General features: G+C 38.2%; 1 protein-coding gene across 2 annotated transcripts in view; it reads right to left on the minus strand.

Annotated features, from left to right (window-relative positions):
- The window catches only part of KLF12 (Kruppel like factor 12), a 1947649-nt gene that overhangs the window by 995667 nt on the left and 926766 nt on the right, over positions 1–25216 (minus strand). For both annotated transcript variants that reach the window (XM_044085623.1, XM_044085625.1), the window contains exon 4: positions 12807–12894. In XM_044085623.1, the coding sequence (XP_043941558.1) occupies positions 12807–12872 (66 nt within the window). In that variant the 5' untranslated portion in view covers positions 12873–12894. The remainder of the gene's footprint in view (positions 1–12806; positions 12895–25216) is intronic.

Genomic DNA, 25216 nt, shown 5'->3' on the forward strand with positions numbered 1-25216 from the left:
GTGATTCATTTATGGTCAGATCTAACCAGTGAGCGGTTGATCTCCGGTGTGGAACACCGGTCGCTCATGTTGGTGATGACTAGGTCCAATATGTTGTCACCTCTGATAGGGGTGTTGACTAGTTGATCCAGGGCATTTGAGTTTATAAATTCTAGGAAATGTTTGGCAAGGGAGTTTGTACTTGAGTAGTTCTACCAGTTAATGTTTGGGTAATTGAAATCAAGCAATATCAGGGTGTTTGGTAGGACCTTTATGTTTCCCAGGGTTTCCAGGAATACAGAGTGGGGGTCCTGGGACATGGTGGGTGATCTGTAGCAAGCTATAATTTGAATAGCAGTTTTGCCCATTGTTAGTTGCACGTGGATGATCTCTGAAGCATTGTGCTGTGCCACTAATGTGGAGGTGTGGGTATCCTTAATGAATATGGATACTCCCCCGCCTTTTGTATTTTGGTCTGGGTTTTTGGCTGAAATGTATGGTATGAGTTGTAGCCTGGTAGTGCTGGGGTGCTCTCTGGAACCTTAAACCAGGTTTCTGTTACTGCACATATATCGATTTTCTCCATACTGAGGAGTGCCTAGAGTGTATGCATTTTGAGGTTTAGACTTCTGGCATTGAGTAGCATTACCCTCAGTTTTTTGTTACTTATGCTATCTACGGTGGTGGGTTTGTCTTTTGAGCCTTGCCTAAAAATGGCACTATGGTGGTGGCAAGATCCTTGGCCAGTATTCGAAAGCCTAAGAGTGACAGGTGCAAGCCATCTCTAGCGAAGCAGCGTGGCTTGTCAAGCATGTCATCCCAGGCTGACAGACACTGCATCCCCTTTGAATGACACCAGAAGCTTAGCCAATTGTTGAAATTGATAATTTTTTCTCTATACTGTGGTATCATTCTTGGTGAGGGCAGGATGCTACTCAGGGTTAGGGTCATACTGGCCTGGGCTACGTGATCAGAGAGCTCCTCCATGTCTCTTTTCATGTAGTCCAGGGAGGTATGGCTCAGGTCATTCACACCAACATGGACAATGACAGAGTCATATTTGTACTTGTTCTGGAATGACCTGAGTGCTTGTGTTATGTGGCGGATCCTGGCACCCGACAGGCAGCTAACAGTAACCTTCTCCTTCTTAAGCCTAGTGAGTGGGATGTCAGTGTGCCTGACTACAGAGTCACCTATTACTAATGTGTTGGATATGTTATTTTGCCTTAAGGGCTGTGATTGCATGGCACACTGGTTTTGCGAAGTATGTGTTTCATGGTTTGTGTTGGGGGGTGGAAGTTACTTGGATGTCTGCTTTGGAGGTCTCTGTTGCTTTTACAGATTTTTATTTAGAGCCTCCGAATATGTTTTCATGTTTTTATGTGTGTTTTTTGCCTGTGCTGGTTTCATAGATCTATGTGAGACTGGTGGTGTGATGCAAGTAATTCCCTTCTCCTCTTGACTGCCTGGTCCAGTCTTGGGTTGAGAGAGCTTAGCCTCCAGTTTGGCTGTATAATTGCATCTTTTGCATGTATTAGTGTTTGGTGGAAGGAGGAGAGGTTTGTCTGTGTACATGAGCCAATTGTAACATTGCCTCAAAATGCCCAGATTCACCAGTTGGACCTGAGAGTACACCTGAAACTGCCCTTTGGACATGCCTGGATAGGTACAGTGAACTGTTTTACTGATTGGCTGGTAAGGTTGAATAGAGAGCCATGTCCTTCTCTACAGTATAGGGGGGGGGTCTAGCACTAAGGTTTATTAGTGTTTACTGTGAGTTTTGAGCAAGTGCTGGGATGAGAAGTGAATGGTTTGAGTTCTTAAGTTGAAAGTTTGTCTAGTTCCAAGGGAAAAATTGAAGAGTAGACTTTGTGGAGCTGGGAATAGTTATACTCTAGCTAACGGGACTAGTTATACTCTAGCTAACTGGCGCTGCCCGGCGCACAAAACCACGTAAATGCGGGTTTTATAGCAGGGAAATGAAAGAGATAGAAATTAGCCCAAAATGGCCAATAAACTACTAATTCCTAGGCTGAAACCACTCCTCCGGAGACAGATAGGCTGCTCAAAGCTCCCTCTCTCACAGTGAACAGAGAAACTTCCTTCTATCCAAGTAAGGTATGGGCAAATACAGAAACTTGTAACACAGCCCCGAATTCAGCACTAACCTGAAAACTGGACTATACTAGCTTAGAAAGGCAGGAAAACAAGTATATATATTTTTTTTTTGTTTGTTTTATTCAGAAAATAAAGCAGATACAATAAAAAAACACTTTAAATGCACAGAAATGGCTATCACACTTGAGTGTATAGCCTACAGCAGTTAAACAGGTAATTTAAACACAAAAATGACTTTATATATATATATATATATATATATATATATATATATATATATATATATATATATATATATATATCCACCACTAAGCAAAGTACTCACTAGTAGGCCAGTCAAAAATGAAGATAAAAAACAGTGGTACACCAAAAGCAGAAGAGGGTAAAAAATCCAAACCACAGTATTCACTTCAAGGTTTATTCGAAGGGGATCCAAGAGTTAGCGCTTTCACGTTGGTTCACAACGCTTCATCAGACTTCAATAAAAATTTGCCAGTGCTCAACATTTAAATATTACTTACAATTAAGCAATCAAATAATGTCCCAATCAAACATTTAAAGGCATACAAGCATTCATATTCAATGACGCATATTTTTATAAATGTTATCGAGCAGCAACATCCATAAGCTTTGTGATGTCTACATTAAAAATAACATATAATTGGCATAAAACCATAGAAAAAACATATGTATATATGAAATCTAAAAACTTTAAGAAAAATATATATATATATCCCCAAAGACACTTTTTAAAATACTAAAACTGTATGTATAGCTTTGGACTACTTCTATGTAGTAGCAGTGGGCCATGACTAATGGCTATATGGTCTGGCTGCCAGGTGCGGTTTAAGTGACATCTTATCATTTAGGCCATAACCTATATGTGCCTGTAACCTAATAATCCATTTATTTTCCAATTCCTCCGTATAATTTTTGACATTGCCTAACCTAGGTGTTTTATTCACTAATTGTAACACCCTGAACTTAAAAACATGTTTAAGACCATTTTCTACAACATGTTTCGCAAGGGCGTTATTCATGTTCTCTTTGTTAATGGCATATATGTGTTCTCTAATTCGTTCTCTCAAAGTTCTGTTTGTCATACCGACATAGAAACTATTACATAGTTGACATTGTGCTAAGTAGACCAGATCACGGGACCTACAGTCTGCATAAAAATTGAATTTATATTCACGACCCATAGTGGGATGTTTGAATCTATTTTCTTTTGAAATATATGAGCACTGATTGCAGGACCTACATGCAAATGTCCCTATCCTCTGTGAGTGCATGCTCATTATCTTGGCATCCTTATAGCATAATAGCCGTTTCAGTGACTTCATATTTCTGTATGTTAAATATGGTCGTGGATCTAATAAATCCTTAATTTTTTCATCTACTTGTAGTATCTTCCAATTATTTTCAATAATCTTTCTTATCTGTGTGTTTTCATATATGGAATGACCAATCTATTCCTCTTAGATTTCTTATTGTTACCTATCTCATTGACTATATCTCCAATCTGACTCCTTTTACTATGATTGTCGTGTCTTTGAAAGAATGGGGTTCCTTTACCATTCCTATGTGTCTTACAAAGACCCAATGCTTCATCTATCTCTGTATTATTATAACTCCTCTGTGGTTTGGATTTTTTACCCTCTTCTGCTTTTGGTGTACCACTTGTTTTTTATCTTCACAAAAATGACTTTGTTAAAGTGCAGGAAGTAATGTAAGTACAATATGTAGCTGAAACAAGCTTTTTAAATCACAGAAACTCTAGAAAATCTGCATTTTAGGTGGAGTTAGCTAAAGGCAGCAAGAAAATGCAGAAAAATTATACTTAATCACTCCAAAGTCTCTCTTCTGTCTCTCTGCTGCTGTAGAACTCTGCAGGGCACCAGGCAGGAGCTTGCTGAGCTGTATACTAGTGCAAAAACCTCGCAAATGCGGGTTTTATAGCAAGGAAATGAAAGAGAGAGAAATTAGCCCAAAATGGCTAATAAACTACTAATTTCTGGGCTGAAACCACTCCTCCAGGGACAGATAGGCTGCTCAAAGCTCCCTCTCTCACAGTGAACAGAGAAACTTCCTTCTATCCATGTAAGGTATGGGCAAACACAGAAACTTGTAATACAGCCCTGAATTCAGAACTAACCTGAAAACTGGACTATACTAGCTTAGAAAGGCGGGAAAACAAGTATATTTTTTGGGGGTTATTTTTTGTTTTTTTCCGGAAAAAAATCCAGTAATTTATGCCAGCAGTTTGAATAGCAGGGATAGCTATTTAGTTGACTGATGTAACTGAAGTGTATATTAGCTAACATACCAAAAGTCTGGAGCGTCGGTAGACATACAGTACATAAATGACCCAATTACTAAAGTTACCTGTTTATCTTGTAGCCAGTATTCACTCTTTACAGCACATCTCTGAATTGACTAATATGCTGATTACAAAAAATATTACACAATCAACACAATAAATTAAAATCATATATTCTCTTTGTTTAACAGCAGTATTGAGTGATACGTTAAATATCTCGGAACTGAATTAATGCAGAAGATTAGAGATATTCACTGCTTGTTCACGAAGCAACAGAGAATTAAATCCTTGATTGCTTCAACATTCTGAATGTTGAATATAGAGGAAGAACTGCTGCTTGTTTGATATTGTAAATTACACAACATATTTTGTATTAAAATTGAAAATGGTAATAAACTACATTGTCATATATGCTTCTATTCAAGTTCTACAAGAGCTGAGACACACACACACACACACACACACACACACACACACACACACACACACACACACACACACACACACACATTTTGTCCAGGTTACATTGTAATTAGAGGCCAGTCAAAGAAGAGGGTGTCAAATATCTTTCCAATACAAATGGAGCTCAGCAAAGCTCAACCCCTCCCAGTAACTATCCTTTTATGGAGTGTTAGGATACTTTGTGGTCAAATAAGTCACCATGGGTTTGGCAATACTACATGAATCCGAAGAAAATAAATATGCAAACTATTTATGGAACAATCAGGAAGATATACTTGTCAACCTGCTACACAAAACAAAGGGCACACCAATTTTCTGATTAGAAGATTACACAAAAAAATTCTTAAATATCATGAGAACTGCAAGACATTCCAGCCACTATCAAACTGATACTACAGTATTCCAGTATGCAGTATAATTGAGATCTGACTAAAGAAGAGTCCTTACAGTAGAGGCAGGCTATAAAAGACCAAGGCCTCCCAATGGCTGTCCTTTTATGGTGCATTAAGTGACTATGACTTTAGAGATACCATATGAATTTGAGGAACATCAATATACAAAATATTAATGAGTAATTAAAGGACAAAAATGTTAACATGCTCTACTAAATAGATGATACAATTACCATCAGAAATGTCAGTGAGAAGAAACTCCTTAAAAATCACAATAATTAGAAGACATTGCAGCCAATATCAAACTTGTATAGAGGTATTCAAATAAACAACCTGCTGGATACAATTATCTGTATTAAGAAAAAAATCTCTGTAAATCTCCATATAGCATAAAACCATAGAACACACTTTTAACATCTAACGTGAATGTTTCTGTCCCAAGCACAATAAATAAATAAATACAAAGATGCACACATTCATAAACACCACTAGCCAAATCACATGATACAATCACATCTGTTCTGTAACCACAGGCTAGGCCATTAGGGAAAACAGTAAATTAAGGGTGCAGTCCCATACTGAAATTTACCCAAGCACAAAAGGCAAGCTAAATTCTCCAATATCTTGTCATAGAATACAATGAGATACAGAAAGATAACTACATATCCAAGTGCTCATATACATTATTCCAGATTTGGAAATAAGCAAAATAAAACATAAATGGAATTCAGATAAAGCATAACAATAAACTGAGCAGATGCTCTTGTACCTGTCTTTCTATCACACAAGCAGTGAACAGATCTGAAAAAACATTTTAAAAGGTGTTCCACTGAGAAACTAGTAGAAACATTAACTTGTATGTCCTTAAACAATAAAACTGTCTGCAGTTTTAAAGGGGGTAGAACAGCCACATTACAGTTTTATCTGAAACACAATGTCCAGGACACTTTTTCTGGCAAGTCTTCTAAGACAGTATGAATGATAGGACTGTGTGGGAGAAACAGTAAAAACTCTATGCCAAAGGATGACCATGCACATATATACTTTGAACAATAAAACATATACTCTAATAGCAACAAGCATCAATTAACAGTAATTATACCATGACCCCTCCAAAACGTGCACGCTGATTGGCCAGCGTGCACATAGTAAATCGAGTTATACTAATGGAAAAAGGTCCGGTCGCCCGGACTTTTTTCCATTAGTATAACTCTACTTTTAAAACACTGTCTCACTATGTTAAATGGGTTTAACATAGCGAGACAGCTTTAAAATAAGCAACGGAGATCTCCGTTGCTTATTTTAAAGCTGTCTCGCTATGCTAAACCCATTTAACATAGCGAGACAGGTTTTAAAAAAAAGCAACGGAGAAAGCAAGATCTCCATTGCTTTTTTTACTATTTCGCTATGTTAAATGGGTTTAACATAGCGAGACAGTTTTAAAATAAGCAACGGACATCTCCGTTGCTTATTTTAAACTGTCTCGCTATGTTAAACCCATTTAACATAGCAAAAGTAAAAAGCAACGGAGATCTTGCTTTCTCCGTTGCTTTTGCCCACAGCTCTGATGTGCAGGCGCGCAGTACATCAGAACTGCCGCGGATGCCAGACATCTGCGGAAGGGCAGTAAACAGGCATTATACTATGCCATTATTTAAGAAAAGTAATAGTTTCTTTTCTTAAATAATGTCATGGTATAATAGCAATAATCATTTGGTGGTAATGCTGTATTTACCCACGGTTGGCTTTGCTTGGTCCCGAGGGCGAAACCACGCCAACCGTGGGTAAATCCAGCATTACCCACACCCAGGCATGGGTTATTGCTATACTATACCATCATATTACTCAGAGTGACTATATTTATGGGGAGTATCAAATTAAAAAGTGACAGAAAGGAAACAGAATACAGATTCGTGCACATTTTCAGTTAATGAAATATGAGTCTATCAGACAAAAATCTTTAATGATTACATTTAATTCATTTCTTCTGTCATCCATAGCTATCTTTTCATCAAGATAGCATTGCCTCCAAGAATATAATGCTTTTATCAGACTATGTGGCAAAATATCATCTCACCTGACATATCCTCACTTAGTGAACAAAGATTTACATTTTCAGTTCTGACACCTGTGTGTGAATAGTCTGTTTATCTGTTTTTGTGAAGTCCATCTCAAAGTAATTAAATTACTAACAGGACTGCCTAGAGGAAATGGTCATCTCACTTGTCACATTTCCTCACTAGTTGAGCTGGGAGCTGATTTCTTTCCATGCTGCAAGTCTGCATCAAGATTACTGGTTGATCCATTTTCTTACTGCAATGCAGGTCCATGACAGAATAGTTCCCTTATGCCCATCTATGTTTTATTACACATATATGCTAATTAAACTGAGCCATTTCAGCATCACAAACTCACTGTGCCTAATGCACTGACTTTGCAATCTCAGCAGTTTATATTCCTACTTCTTCAGTTCCAGTAACAACATTACTTAATGTCTAATTTTCCTTTGACTAACATTCACAAACTGTAACAGGGACAAAACAAAAGTCTGAGGCAAGAACAGGGGTGATATGATGCATGGATGAAGCTATTTAGCTCATATTCTCCATTTTTTGTGCGACTGCTAGACATATTATAACTTGTTCTTCTTAAAGCTTTTCCTGGTTAGGGGTCACCACAGCGGAACTCCGGTCCACTAATCATTGGCAGTAGATTTTTTACGGGTGCCGAGGTGCCAGCTCGACGCCCAACCTTCAACAAAGGCACGCCCATTCTACGCATGTCTTTTGAATGCCACTCAAGTGTGGGCGGGACATGCAGACTCCACTCAGAAGGCACTCCAGCTGAGAATCGAATGGGAGAACCTCTTGCTGTGAGGCAACGATGCTACGCTAGACATATTATAACTGACAATGATAAAATATGGAAATTAGGATAGCATCTATCAGAGTAGACTAAAGCAAGCAGACATAAAGCTAATGCTGCTCTCTAATACACATAATGCAAAGCTGTTCTGAGCCCGCAGCACACTGCTTTACCACTAGTTCTTTAAACTTATTCAAATGGTCAAGAGTGTGCTTTTTTCACTCCACCTGTAAATTCAGCTTCCTGTGTGATAGACTTGTAAGGCTGTCGAGACATGTGGAGGCTAGGAATTTTCCCTTTTCCTCCAAAGTGACCTCCGAATATTGCATACTATTTAGACACCCATGACAATTAATATTTATTTCAGTTTTCAATTTTATAATTTGCCAAAAGCCATTAAATCCATTTTTTTGTTTAACAAAATGCCTTTTCTTGTTTTTTCACATTTTGTTGAAAAAACATTTTCTATAACATGACCTTGTTCTCTGCTTCTCAGACAAATCTGTAAATATCATGAATGAGCATACAGTTTTATGCCATTTGCTGTTTTTTTGAAAACACTGTTTCCGGTTTCACATATTAACAAAGATAAAAGTGAGAGCTAATTCATTTACAGAATACACCTACTGTAGAACAAGTGCTCAGTTGAGACTAAGCTCAGAACTACAGGAATGTCACTCAGAAATATAGTTAAAAACACTGAAAATTATACATTTCTCCCTTTGAAGCAAAACCTGTATGTCACATGAACTCACAAACCAAGATATTCCTGAACTATTAAAAAGCTCAGTCAGGTAAGCAAACCTAATTAAAGAATTGTCAGCATCTCTTTTTAAATCAGTTATACACCATTTAACGAGCATTTTAAAACAGTCCTTTGTGTCTTTTCCTAGAGCCCAGTGTGTGTGTGTGTGTGTGTGTGTGTGTGTGTGTGTGTGTGTGTGTATGTGTGTGTGTGTGTGTGTGTGCGTGTGTGTGTGTGTGTGTGTGTGTGTGTGCGTGTGTGTGTGTGTGTGTGTGTGTGTGTGTGTGTGTGTGTGTGTGTGTGTGTGTGTGTGTATATATAAAAGGCAGGAGACCTTCTTTCCATTCCTGGAAGACAACATATGTCATATACTATACCTGGAGTCTTCTTTGACAGGTACCTGAGGCTTAACTGAATTTGGACTAGCTATGAATAATTGTGTATTATTCAACTGACATAGCATTATTCTAAGCAGAAAAGTCTAAATCCAAAGGGACCAGTACGGTCAAAATGCCAACACTCCCACGTTTGCAAAAATACAAAATATCTTAATGGGTAAGCCTCCGCACCCCCAATTTTTATGTATACTAACTCTGAGGTCACATAAACTCAGATAAAAGGGAGAAAGTCTTGAGGTCATATAATGTCTAGAAAGGAGTAAGTGGGGAAAAACAAAATTGTTACCTGTGCCCTTTCTCCAAGTCACGTGAACCACAAACAAACACAAAATCTGTGGCCTAGCTAGCGATGATGCAGTAAAAACTCAATAACAAGAAACAGATAATCTTCCTGCTATGTTTCAAAAAACAATGCAAAAGGATACAACAAAACATAAGTTTTCTACTTGAATGTGTTCTCTATAGCATTGTTAGTATGTTTATAATACAATATAATTTAGGAAAAAAATGGCTTTCTGAGTGGCAATGTTACATCTGAAAATGTTGGATGAACATAAGATATTGCATCATACAAATTAATCACATTTGTTCTTTTTTTGTGCATATTTACTATGACATTAACCATCAACTTAGTGCAAATATGGTTTGAGACCTCCAAAAGTCAAAACATGGCCAATATATCAACTGTTTCTATTCAGTTTCAAAGCCTTTAGCATCAGTCTATCTAGCAACATATTAAATCACAAATAATGCTCTTGTTGTTAGCTCCAAACACTGGAAGGTCATCCCTTATTTTAACACATTCTAGTCCTTCAATCATTTCAGGTATTGCTCTTTGAAACTCTTCTGGGGCTATATGTTCATTTATAAGATTTAGATATTGCTGTATTGCATAAAATGCCACCCCCACATGTATACAAAAAATAGTTAGATGCTTAAGCACATAAAAACAGTGGTCAAAATCCAGAAGCACAACATTAAAAGCAACGCATGTTTCAGTTAGGACTTGATGACCCATCATATCACCCTTCCAGCTACTATACCACTAAACTATTCAAACTACTGGAACTTCCCAAGATATTCTGAAACATTATCTCTCATCTAACATATGTGGTGTACCCAGACATGCCATATTAACTAGGTTCAAGTCCTAGTTAAATATACACTTCTTTACTGTACAGCAGGACGTTGACTAGGGCATATCCTTGTTACATATTTGTTGTGGTTGTTTCCTATAGTCACTTGTCATTGACAGCTTTATTGTCTGCTACAATACCTTCTCTCAGTAAATGAACAACTTCTCATCAAGTAGTTGTCACTGACTAAATAATCAGAGCACATATCCATCATCACTAGCAACTTTATTCATTTTCATCACAAAAGAAATGTGCTACTAGATCCTTAGACTCTCTGTTACCCAAAATTCCGAAACATTGTGCTTCCTTTCTTTTATCGCTTTTCTCATATTTATCCCCAGGGGAATGCAATGCCTCACTTTTCATTTAAGAAATTATACCTTCCACAAATTATACGCCTACGGTCTTTATCAACATCCATTTTCTCTACCCTGAAATTGACATTTCCTTCCACCATAATTAGCTCTTCATTTCTAAACTGCCAGATCTTTATGCAATACTCTCTCAGGTCACTTTGCTTGATGGCTTGTCTCCCTTTCAGATATTTTCCTTTTTTTATTTCTAATTCTGGAACATATAAAGCTATATTCTGCCACTCATAACATATCTCTCTGACATTATGCTGAAATCACTTCTCCTTATCGTAACTGAACATACTAAATAATTGAATTTTGGTTCTAGCATGTTTTGACAACTACAGACCAGTAACACCCTGTTACTGCTATAATCTGTAGGTGTCGCCATGTGTCTAATCTAGAAAAAAAACATAAAAAATCTCATCTAAATAACCATGAAATATTTGCTTCTTAAAAATTATTCCATATTACAGCCAAGAGGGACTGATATAACCCAGTTTTCAATTCAGTGTTTTTTTGTACTTTATTGCTTTTTGTACATTTTTTACACATGTCCATTTTCCCGATGATCCCTTTGTACTGGCTGGTGAAGTAACTTGCTCAGTCATACAGTTTGTACCCTAGACTACATAAAGTAGCTCCTTAACAAATTATGTTATTTGAGCAACCACCAATGAAATCTGAAGTTACCTTTGAGATTTATTATTTGTAACGTACCTGCTGAACACAGCTCATTCATCTTTTATGTTAGTCTAAGGTTATTTGTACACCAACATCCTGCATGTTCATAGGCAGTACTTCTGCCAGTATTAGTGTAACATGTGCTAAACCAGTCAAATAAAAAACACATAGACTCGGTTGATATAAACATAAATCATGGGACTTACTTTCCATCTTCTCATTTTCACTTTAACAAAATCCAGTTTTAATCTGCAAAAAGGTGACAACTAGCTTCTTCATGGCCGGAATTCAGTGAATTTATTATTATGCTTTCAAAAAAAAACAAAAAAACAAAAACAAGCCTAGAAGGTTGTTTTCTGGGGTAGCACAACATTAACAATATTTATCTATGTTTATTACTACTATGCCATTAGACTGCTATTAGTAACAAGCAAGACCGAATACTGTCTTGGAAGTGTTTTTTTTTTCCCTAAAATGACAGACGTGATGCATATGATGGTCTTCAAAACTGCAGTGTGAGTTACTGGAAATACCAAAGTACCATGACGTACAGCAGTGATAAAGGTAACATACTATTAAATATCCTCACTGCTTCTGTTAAATAAGTACAACGAACATTCACAGTGGGCTCACCAAAAAGAAACAAATCTTAGCCAGCAAAATACACAATGCAATGCCAAATGAAACTGAACTGCAGAGCTCCTCACTTCACTTTAACATGCATTGCTCACTTTATTAATTTTTTTCTCCAGTAACAGCTGTGATTCCTGGACCAGAGATGTATTTTTTCTCATCATTAGTAATGAAATGAGTATTACAGTTTTAAAAGGCTGCATCTTAAAAGAAAGAAAGTCTGCCTTTTCATCTCATGTCTATGAACAGGAACTGGAGTCAATCCAGAACAAGATGTTAGGTGTCATGTGACGTGCTTTTGTCTGACTGAAGAGAAAATATCACAGGTTTACAAAATGTTATGGCGTTGTGCAGTATGATATCATTCTAGAACTATGGTGTGAGATTTAAATTACCACTGCCCTTGGCTATTTTAAGGAAGCTTCCTTTTAAAGTCTCTGCTTCCATGGCCAAGATTTTAAGTATCTAAACTAAATTCCAAGTATGTTTATAATACATGCCAGATGGCTGCAATGCATCCCATTTCCTCAGAGTGTATAACACTACAGAAGGTAACAATAAATTGTGGGTACTCGACTATGACTGCAACAAAAAACTGTTGTTGGTAGGCAAATGGGTGAACTCTGGTTCAGACTAAAAAAGAGACTGGCCTCTCTGAAAGCTCTGGAAATAATTACGGTATCATGAAGAGGGAAAAGGAAATTGTCAAGAGCCAACTTACCCCTTGTTCAGATTCCAACAGCTCTGTTTTGACTCTTGCTGCCGGCATCCCGTCAATCATTAGCATTCTACTCCCCAGTGTCAGTTATCTGAAATAAATGGTAAGAATAGTTTAGTACCACAATAAAATATAATAACAAGAACAATTACAGTTTTTTTCTCTTTTATAGCAATTTTCTATGTCTACATAATCATTTAGAAGGACAACATTTCTAGTTTAGCTCTTACAATACGATATATATATATTAAAATAAAAACACAGTAACTCTGAAAGGAAATAAGCATGTAATACAGCTATGTTTCTTACTAGATTTTAGATTAAACTGAAATAAATAACAGTAACATTTTTGTTTTTATCATGCGATCATACAGCCTATGAAGAGAATATACCTTGGCAGGTCTAATGGCTTGGTTTATCCTCTCAACTATTCAAAATCTACGAAACAGCCAGGCTCAGGAGATCCCAAAAAACACAGCAGTCCGAAGTGTGTAAAGTCTTCTTAACGCAAAATTTATTATTGTTGAAAAAGTTGTAAAAACAGCGTTTTCGCTACCAAGAAAATGCTGTAGCTTCTTCAGAGAACAGATAAAAAACTATTCAAAATCTGTAAACTTTTTGTTTCAAAAGTTTAAGAATTCAGGGGATAGATAACATATGCTAGATACCTACTATATTTTGAATTAAGCTGAAATAAATAACAGTACCATTTTTGTTTTATCAGGTAATCATATAGCCTGTGAAGAGAATATACCTTGGCAGGTCTAATGGCTGGGGTTATCTTCTCCACTATTCAGTTTTTTTTTCTGCAAAAGATTAAGAATTTACAGGATAGACAAAATATGCAACACTGTCACACATCAATAACATAAGCCGCCTTGTCTACAGCACCCATTTTCAACTTGTACTAATTAGCAACCTGTAAATCAAGAACAATGAAAATCTGTCACCTTGTCACCAACACTGTTAATGAGTAATATGCAAGGACATATTGCTCCTTACTAAATGGCATCCAACAACTACAGCCGGCTAGAGGGACCACCATATGGCCACAACAGTACAGAGGCATAGTATCCCTGATCCATGAGGGAGGTTTATCTTCATACAGCAACTGATAGATACAATACATGCATTCTTATTATAACATTGATGACCTTCCTTCATATGTCCTATGGTTGTCCTGGCTGAAAAATATCAGTCCCTCCAAAAATTATTCTGTAGATGAACAAACGTGGTGGTACATAAGACGCACAAAGATTTTAGCAGGCATGAGATTTTCAAACAGCTTAAAAATGTTGAAGATGATACAGTGTATTTATTAATGATTAGCTGTACCAGGCCATGTGTTGCTGTGGCTCAGTCCGGTTAAATGGAAAAGAAAGAAAAGAGAAAGTGCACGTTTCTAATATGTTTAATTTCACAATGCTTGTGGGTATACAATATTTGTTGTTGTTCCATTGTCTGTGCAGATATAGAGATTGTCTGGTTTGCCGACTCTAGAACATGCAACATATAATTGTCCATGTGAGAAGCAATCCATGTGTAGATCTAAACCGCACAATTCTAAAGATTGGCCCTGAGCTTTGTTGATGATGATTGCAAACGCCAATCGAATTGGGAATTGCAATCTCTTAAATTGAAAGGGCATATCCGTTGGAATCATAGGAATGCGAGGAATGAGGACATCTTCACCTTTGAAAGGTCCTGTCAAGATTGTTGCTTCTATGACATTGCTCATTAATTTTTTTTACTGCAAACCGTGTGCCGTTGCAAAGCTTTGGCTGGCTGATATTTCGCAACATGATAATTGGCACACCGATTTTCAATTGCAGTACGTGCGGTGGCATCCCTGACAGATCGAGTGAATTCAAAAATTCTGTTGGATAATTAACCGCTTCATCTGCTTCCACAACAGTGTCAACGGACTTGTATGTGACTGTCTCGCTTTGAATGTTAGACTGAATAATATTGTTAAGTTAGTAGACGTCTTTGTTCTTGGCCGCAAGAATAGCTCGTTCAGTCAGCCAATCGTGATTCTTATAATTGGTTTGAATATTGGGAAATACTTTTTCAACCAATTCTTCTTTTGACGTCACTAAATTGCAGAAGTTATGAGGTAATGAAATTCGTCCTGAGGTCAGATCAACCGGCACCTTTCCGTTCCCAATTTCCAGCAATTGATGTGAGAATATCTCAACTGATCGATTGTTTTGTAGCTGGACACGCATATTTGTAGTTAATTTTAACACCTTTACGTGTCTCCCCAAAGTAGAGTATTTCAGGCAAGCATTTATTTCATCCGCTGGTGTCGATCGAGGAGAACGAAGCAGATCTGAAGCTGCAGAACGCGATCGCCGTACTTGCAACCGTGCATACTCAAGTCTGGCTGCAGGTCACTCTGCTGCTTCCTTGGCATGTATTTGAGCCATTTTTTGTCTGTTTCGCTCATTCGCTGATGCCCGTTCTTCCTCAGTTTGATTTGCAATTACTCGTCGCACTGCTCCCACTCTGCAAGTACGACGAAATAAGTTTGATCTCCTGCGAGGCATTATTTGGATGAACTAAAGCAGATCGATTGCACTGAAAAAGAAGTAAGAAAGTTATAACAAAAACATATAAAATTGCATATTTGTATACAAATATATAGAATCCATAGTAGGTATATAAAAACATGCGCATATTCGAATGCAACATGTGACATCTATATAATAGTAGGTATATAAAAACACGCGTGTATTTGAATGCAACGTGTGAAACTTTCAAAGCAATCGGTGAAGAACTTTCGGAGATTTAAGATTTTGAACAAATGAACATTTACATTTTTATTTATATAGATTATGTATAAAATTAGGCATGATGGAGGTAAGTATAATACAGATATTACTGCACGCTCAGCACAATTCTCTAGCTAACCAGCTAACATTACAACCTCCTGGATAAATACAGTATCAGGAGGAAAAAAATATCAAATTCAGTCTACCAACATCATCTATAGTGTTCCTACTGGCTTTTATGTGTTTGCATGACAATTACTGCATGTTTGTTTGTGTTTTTCGGCTTTTCCCGGTTAGGGCTCGCCACAGCAGAACTCCGGTCCGCTAATGATTGTTAGTGGATTTTTACATACCGGGTTACCAGCCCTGATGCACAACCTTCAATGAAGGCACACCCCATTCACGTATGCCGCCACACAGAAGACGTTCTAGCTGAGAATCGAACGGGACAACGTCTTGCTATGAGGCAACAATGCTACCGCAGCACCACCACCACAGTTCTATGACAGTTACTGCATAATACTGTTAAAATAAATAATCTTCACTATCACTGACAAAGGAAGAATTGCAAGAATGTTTTTTTTTTCTTTTTAAATATCTAATTCTGGCTACAATTATTTTAACAAAAATCTCACAATGTTTACAATAACAATTAGCTGTTTGTGTTACATTTTCTCCTTGAATTTCTCATTTGAAATGTTTCTTTTCTTTTGAGGATACAGCCTTTTATGGAAGACAATTCTGTTTCATGTGACCCTAATTTTCTGTCTACTACTTTGTTCTCTGTAAACAATCAAAGCTTGCTTTTCTTGTTTTGGTGTGTGATATAGATTGATAAAGCACTTCACAGCAACATGTCATGCAGGATTTTTAGCATCCAATTTAAGGTATACTTTTACATATGAAAATCTTTCTGGCAATAATGGTCTAAATATGCTCCTTACATTGAAATTATACTTGACAAAGGTACTGAAAAATCCAGGTAAGGCATGACCCCACATGTGCTTTCTTGAAATAAGTGTAATGATTAGTGTAAATATACATTTCTGGACATCAAACACATTCAAATGCTTCAACAGGGTCTACATAAAGCTTAAAATTACTTTGCCACAAAGCTTAAAATTACTTTGCCACACAAGATAGTATACTTGATTTAAGATTCAGAAAGGGCTTCTACCAGCAGTAAGCACTAAAATGGCCAGTTTTGCTCTGGTGGTAGTCTATTCTGATTCTATAGACAGACCCAGCGCAGTGATTCTACAGTCTGTAAAATCACCACAATGGGTTGCCTCCACAGCTGTGGTAAATGTTAATAAAACATTCCGGAGAGACCAGTACTAATCAGCCATGTGCTTTCTCCAGGAAATGCCTCTGCTTAGAATAGTTATGCAGATGAGTGACTCAGCTGCATAATTAAGCACAGCAGGTCATGCTAATAAATATGACCAAAATGCTTCATTCCCATACTGAAGTCAATGGTCGAAACAACATAAAAGGTAATATCAGGTAAGTGTGTGTGTGTGTGTGTGTGTGTGTGTGTGTGTGTGTGTGTGTGTGTGTGTGTGTGTGTGTGTGTGTGTGAGTGTGTGTGTGTGTGCGTGCATGCATCTGCTTGGGTGTTCACAGTAGGTGGCATTGGTTAGGGGATTGTTAGTTTAGGTGTGTGTGTGGGGGGTGTGTGTGTGGGGTGTGTGTGTGTGTGTGTGTGTGTGTGTGTGTGTGTGTGTGTGTGTGTGTGTGTGTGTAACTGTGTGTGGGAGTGAATGGGTGAGTGTGGCCATGAGTGCAATCAAATGGGGGGTTTATGATGTGTGTGTGTGGAGGTGGCTGACATACCTTTCAAGTTCCATAGACTAATGGACAAAGACTGTTATACTTGAGGGAACAAGAGACACAAGGAACACTTTTTTAAATATGGCTCTAAGTCATAGGTCCATAGGTGTCTACTAGGCTAATGACCACAAGGGCCTTTTTAAGCCTAGCCATGCATCCCAAATCAATCAATGACAAGTTCCGATACCCTTGATAAGTGTAAGGTCTGGGAGAAGAACTATTTACAGGTTACCTGTTTGCATTAGAGACATAGATGCCAAACCAGGGATGATTTTCCAGTTTCCCATCCAATTGTTCAAACTGCTCTTGAACTGGGTTAGGGAGGAACTCTGCTTCACATGGATGGGGAGCCTGTTCCATAGACGGGTAGTCTGTGGGATACATACCCATCTCTCCAGCAAGTCCTATTTATATCACAGGCAAGGTTTAAGTCTTTAGAATGGGTAATTCTGTAACTGTTTGTTTTGTGGATATGCAGGACATCCATCAGAGTGGGGTCTGACAATGCCCTGTATGCCAGGCATAGATCTCCTCTCATAAGCCTGTAGGAAACAGAATACAGGGATAGCACCTTGAGGTAGTCTGCATAGGACAAATCACCTATGCCCTGTATTCTTTTAATGAGGAACCTCTGTGGATGTTCCTATTGTTAGATATGCCTAGTTAGGTACATACCCAAAGGGTGCATTGTATTCAATGATAGGTCTGATGAATGCTGAATACAGTGGAACAATGACTTCCTTGGACTTAGATGTCATACCTTTGTTTATAAGTTGCACAACATAGAATGATTTCCAATAATGTCTGGCATTACTGAACAGCTGTAATTGTCTGTGATTTGTGACACAGCATTTAAAAGAGTCAAAATGAAGGGCATTTTGTAAAATCAGTGACAGTTGAGAGGCACAGGGATGTGTCTATGTGTGTGGGAAACTGAATGGGGGGAACTGTGCTAATGTGAAGCATGGGTTGCCAGTGGCAATTACCACAGGTACGTGCTGATTAGTGCTAGCAGTAACACCACAAAATTTACAGACATGACAATGAGGTGAATCATGTCAATGAAGCACATTCCTTGTGGTTATGGAAATGGCTGCATTTATCCACAGTAGGCATGGTAAGTGCAGGGGATGTGTCTGAATCGCAGGCCCATATAGTTTAGTTAAATGTCATTATTTTTCTAGCAATATCCATACTGTAATAGTGGCATGGGTGCATAACTGGCTCTTTGTTGCTTCACTTTATTGGATTATTCACCTCTGGGTTGTTTTTAATTGTGGCACAGTACATGTATCAATACACTGAACTATGTCCCTTATTATGAACTGGGTTATTAAATGATATGCTTGAAATTTACAGTCCTGTGGTGTGATATTATCCTATGTCCTGGGACACAGAGTATTTGCGACAAGCCATATTTTCAAAATCTTTTAAAATTAGGGGCTTTAAGACTTTCATTGTATATTCAGTAGTTTGTTTAGAAACTGTATTTCTGATTAAATTTAAGAGGAATTACTGTGCAGCAAAATTATATAAAATATTGTTTTCATCTCCAAATTATTGCAGTGATGGACAGCTAATAATACAGTATCATGTTTCATATGAATGTACATTTCATAGCTACATGGAATCTATGCAGTTGTTAATTGGAACCAGATGACAATTTTCATTTAGTCATGTAATCTTGTATAAGTAATGCAACATTGCCTTTTCTAATTAATTCTTGTTCATAAATGGTACCACACATCACCATTATAAACGTTACATTTTTGTAGATAGATACTGAAGGGCAGTGAAGGATCATTGGTAAATTTTCTGCCTCACACAGATCGAGGATCCAGTCCTGACTTCCAATCACTTCTATGAGGCTTTCATATTCTCCTGCTATGCATTCTGGTTTTCTACCATAAACATGTTGGCTGACTGACTACACTAAATTATATATGTGCATACACATGCAGTATTTACCTTTACCATTCAAGAGGAAAACGATCAACAGGCCAGCCATCTCATCTAGTCAAAACTGATAAATAAAAGTAAATTCCCACAATGTGAAGTGTTTAATTAAAAAAAATCTGATTTGTAGTCCTGCTCACTTACTGGAACTGACTGATGTTATTCATACTTGATTTGCAGTAAGCATAAAATATATGATTTTTTGGCAGGAGGTATGTACAGAATTTTCCAGGAAACTAAAAAAGTGGAGTATATCACATGAACTTGTCTCATTTTGCTAGGCATAAAATTAGCAAGGGTTTCCAGTGATTCTCACCTATTTCTGTATTGTAGTGTCTGCACAATCCCCAGTGCAGCACTCTTGGCACATTATTGTGGCTTTCAGTGTACAGGTCCTCTGTCATAAGAAAATCACACCCAATTATTTTCTAAATAACCTATATTTGTTTGTTTCTCCTACATGTTCAATGAACTTTGTAAACCAGTGTGCAAACAGTCAATGATCTTGGGCTGCCATTATTAATCTTTCATCTTTTGGGTTCAACTCTCTTCTCCTTAACCAGTCCTCGAACCCTGATCGAAATGAGGTTGCTCCTGGAGATGTCTGAATTTGCTGCTGTACTTCTTCAGAATATCAACACTAGAAGTCCATGGCTTTACTGGACAAAGCACTAAATTCTACAATAAATGTGTGTGCCTTTGGACTATATCACCATTTTAATCATATACTTCCATAAATAAATATGCAAATACCAGTCTTCTTATTTCATTATTTAATATGTTGACAAGATTAATTAATTTTGTCATATATTTTGGTACAAGGAAGAATATCTGTGAATATTAGTTTAACCCCTTGATTTCATCAAAATGTAATTATTTCTTCAACTTCTTTTAATTTCATTGGATTGGAGATATTCCATCTGTAGTAATTACTATAGAACAGCATAACCTACAATTTAGTAGTTTACTAATACCAAGTATAATATCTCAATTTCCACTATGTCAAAGAACTTACAAGGGGAAATAATATACTTGACCTGATCATCACAAACATGGGGACAAAATGCTCAACACCAGAAGTATACCCCTCACTAGTGAGATCAGACCATAAACTAATAACCCTAGATATTCATATCCCACCTCCACCCCCAGCACAAAAGACCACAGTGAGAAACTTCTCAAAAGCTGACTTTACACTCCTTAGGACTAAAATGGTATCCTTCAAGCCCCCTGGGCCAGTGGAAACCACATCCCACACTGCTGAATCCTTCACAAATGCTTTCTACGGGCATCTCCAAGAATGCATGGATCATGCAATCCCAAATAAAACCAAGACCCTTTCCACCAAAGGCAGACATCCTATCTGGCGGACCCCAGCCATAAACAAATGTTATAACAAGAGAAGGAAGCTACTGCAAGACAGAGCAAAATCCCATAAAGGGAAGGCATCCCTGATCAGCACTAGCAAAAAACTATGTTCGCTAATAAAATCATCAAAGGCCAACTTCTAGAGAAAAATCACTAAGGACACTAAAGATAATCACAAGGCCTTCTTCAGTTATGTTAGAAACCTGGGCAGAAACCCTCAGATATGTGCAGAGTTAGTTCATAATGGCAAAAAATACACTGAACCCACAGATATTGCCAACATACTGGCAGACAGGTTCAGTGCAAATATCTCCCCTCCCTCTCCCCCAAAGATGAAATAAATATCTCAGCTGAATGCAACCTCCCTGAAATCTCAGATGTCCAGGTGAGAGCTGCCCTCAGCAAAGCTAAAAATACAGCATCCATGGGACCTGACAGTGTCCTGGGTTGCGTGCTACATGAACTCCTAGAGGAGCTAAACCCGCACATAAGAACGCTGTTTAATCTTAGCTTTGCTACAGGATATGTCCCTGAACACTGGCGTACAGCTACAGTGGTCCCACTCCACAAAGGTGGCACCTCTACAGACCCTGGAAACTACCGCCCCATAAGCTTGACCAGCCTGGTCTGCAAAGCTATGGAAAGGATCATTATGGAACTCATAAACAAAGACATCGGGGACCTACAGACAATTGACCCTACCCAGTTCAGCTTTGTAAAAGGCAGAGCCTGTCTTTTAAACCTGATGGAGTTTTTTGAAACAGTCACTAGAGCCATTGATGAAGGCAAAGCAGTTCATACAGCCTACCTGGATCTGGCAAAAGCCTTCAACACAATACCCCACACAGGCATCATAGACAAGCTCAACAGCTTAAATGTAAACCCATTTGTCACAAGATGGGGTTGCAAACTGGCTAAAGGACAGAACCCACAAAGTCAGAATAGCTGGGGCTATGTCAGACTCTAAGCCAGTCACAAGTGGAGTCCCACAGGGCTCTGTCTTGGGACCCTTCTTGTTCGGCATTTATTTCTCAGATGTGCAGGCAAACATAGGGGGGTTGTGGCTGACAAAGTTCGCAGACGACTGTAAACTAGGCGCCATAGTCGATACACCAGCTGACACATGCATCCTCCAGAAGGGACTCACATAAACAGATGACTGGTGCCAGAGTCATGGCCTTAATCTAAATGCCAAAAAATGTATAGTCATCCCCTTTGGAAAAAACAAAGTACCCACAAATCACCACATAAGTGGTAATCCATTAAGTACGGAAAAAGTAATCAGAGACCTGGGGACCCAAGTTGACAGTGACCTCTCATTTGACTCCCACTTCGCCAAAGTGGTTAGAAAGACCTTCTACCTTGCCCACCTTATCATGAAGGGATTCACATCCAGATAAAAGGATGTCATTGTACCCTTATATTCTTCCCTTATCAGGTCTATGATTGAGTACAATGCCCCATTTGGTATGTACCTCACCCGGCACCTGCAGCAGCTGGAGAGACCCCAAAAGTACCTTACCAAGAGGATCAAGGGTCTCCAGCATATGTCATATGCTGCCAGACTGAAAAAGCTCCAGCTCTATCCAGTAGCATACCGCCTGCTCAGAGGTGATCTGTGCCTTATGTACAAGGCCATGTCCAATTCAGAATTAATGGACATGCTCCACCTCAAAAAATCCAAATCCATCAGAGCCATGAGAGCTAAAGATCTAAACCTCAGCACAAATATGAATAGAACATGCTGGAGGGACAGATTCATAACCCAGAGGCTTCCCGCACTCTGGAACAGGATACCTGTCCATGTTAGGCAGAGCCCCTCACTGACTCTCTTCAAAAGAAATCTGGATGAATGGATGGGTGATCGTAGGTTTACCCCGGGGGTCATTCTGTGTCATTGCTAGATAGAGGCACAGTAAACTAAATTTAATTTAAATTGTACACTTTTGTATCATTACATGGGGTGGCGAAAGCCACATACACTTTGGCTAGGCTTATAAATGCCCTAGGGCAGATAGCCTAGTACTATACTATGAAACTATTAGTTTATGAAGATGAGGAACGTAGGTTTTGATATTGTTTGAAATGTAATTATCACCAGACCTCTCAACTGCACCAAATTCCTTGGTAAATACCAGTTTTGAGGGCAAAATATTGGGGTGCCACGAATTCCCAAGTGTCCCCTTTAATTTCCGAATTTCCAAGGGTTTTTTGGAAGTTTCTGCGGGTTTTATTCAGGCAGTCTTCCCCCGGCTGCAGGTAAGAAAAAAAAGACTGTTACTTCTCACTGGATTGAGTCTTTTATTTATGTTCACATTGCAATGTGAAATGTGAATGTGTAATGTTCGCTCAAGTGCTAGTTCTTTGGCTATTGCATTTTACACTCAGTCTGGTTCTCTCTCAACAAGTGCTAGTTCTTTGGCTATTGCTGTGTGTGTGTGTGTGTGTGTGTGTGTGTGTGTGTGTGTGTGTGTGTGTGTGTGTGTGTGTGTGTGTGTAAATCTCTACACTATTTACTGTCATGAGTGAAGTCTATGTTACAGGGACTGCACTCAGGAGCGAAGCAAACTGTGTTCATTTGACTCTAATAACTGACACAAGTACACACTAGATGAAGAAGTACCTCTTATGCCACTGTCTTCCTCATACCTAAAAATGCTTATCAACTATAATCTCATATAATGATATGTATTTTACAATAAAATGCAGCAAAGTTTTATCCTTTATAACTATCTGTAACCTAAGAGAAACACAAAATATTATTTTCAGAACAGCCTCCTCTTTACAAAAATAGTTTTGAGAGTTGGTGCAAGAAAACAGCTGCTGAACACCAAAAAGACTCTCTACTTACTAAGATGTAAACAGGGGTCTGTGTTCTCACATTTTCACTTCCATGTATTACTTAGATGCCTCAGCAGATCTATGTACGTCACCCTTCCCTCAGCCCTACTTTCACCTAAGAAATAGACAGAAACATACAGCAACACGCTAATGCCCTCCCTACCCTATTATTTATAGCTTGAAGAGATGACAGTCATAAATATCATAAGAACTTCAAGCTATTCTTCATCCTTTTCTGTCATTCCATCAGACAGATGGCGAATAAGTACAGAAGCTAAAAATGTAAGTAAAGACCTGCTCATCTTGGATTCCTTTCGCTGGCTCCGAAACAATTCTCATATTTTAGGAATGCCCTTGACTTTAGAGCCACTGTTTTTATTATTGTTATTAGTATTACCCCTGCCATTGGTACCACTGGTTTTGTCCATGTTCAGTCCGGATGCCACTACACTCTAGGTACCTCACAGCTGTCACATTTTTTTTTTCATAGCGCAGCACTCCCGTATCACAGACCTGGGGACTAAGTTCTCTAAGGCCCTACCCCTTCTTCCTTCCTTTTAGATGATTGGAGGAACTGAAGTTCCCTTTAAGGTGAGAATTTCACCTGAAATGGAACAATTGATTAGTTGCTGGATGGTTACCAATATTGCCTTGATTGAATTTGTTAGAAGAGTTTTAGTAGGTTTACAGTACGTGGCTCGAGTTCTGAAAGTGTTCTTGTTGTGGCGTTATCAACTGTTGAAAGGAACAGTAAGGCAGCTGTCAGGCAATATTTTAAAGGGCAACTGACCACTTGTTTTAATAAGTAGCTGGCTAGCCTGAAGCCACATGCCTGTTGTAGTATATAAATCATTCTGTGTAATAATTGTTAAAGTAGTATTACTTAAGCAGTGGAACACAATTTTCATCCATACAGTCAAGGCTGTTAAGGGTTCTGTAATAGTTTTGAATAGCTGGATGTACTTTATATTAGTAGATTTTATGTTTGAGTCGTACATACTTCTCAACTGACCAGCTTTTTGCAGAATGACAATTTTATTTTTGGTCTGTTTCTCATACAATTTGCGGCTCCCTGGCAAAAAACTGAGGTCTGAAGTCATTCAGGAATGACATACATATTCTTAAACTGATTTCAGGAGCATGTGGGTGATAGGATGTGGTGTGAAGCACCATGTTTTCATGCTCAGTGCCAGTTTCGTGGTGCATGACATGGGTGACCAGTGTGTTAAAGTCAGAAAACTTTACCTGCACAACTAAAATGCTGAAGTTTTTCTGAGACTGGATACCAAAGAATGGGAGATGGGTGCAGCATAAATATCTTCCTGCCCACCTCAGTGAATGCAAAACTCAGCAAACAAAACAAAACGGATGCGTCTTGGACTAATAATAATAATGCCACCATCACTGATGATGTCAGGAAAGCAGTAGACAATTTTTAACATTTGACGACAATGAATCGGTCAGAAGCAGAATCCTTCTTCGTACCCCTTCTATTTCTAAAGGAAGAAACTAACGTTTAACTCCACCAGTGCATACCTCTCAACCTGCAGACAAGTTAATAACAAAGTCAGTGGAAAAGTAGGTGCTTCTGGTCAGAAATCTGTACATCATTAGTATTAAATGCAAATATCAAATAGCAGA

This window comes from Protopterus annectens, chromosome 10.part0 (assembly GCF_019279795.1).
Source record: "Protopterus annectens isolate FY-2018-M chromosome 10.part0, PAN1.0, whole genome shotgun sequence".
In the NCBI taxonomy this organism is placed as follows: domain Eukaryota; kingdom Metazoa; phylum Chordata; order Ceratodontiformes; family Protopteridae; genus Protopterus; species Protopterus annectens.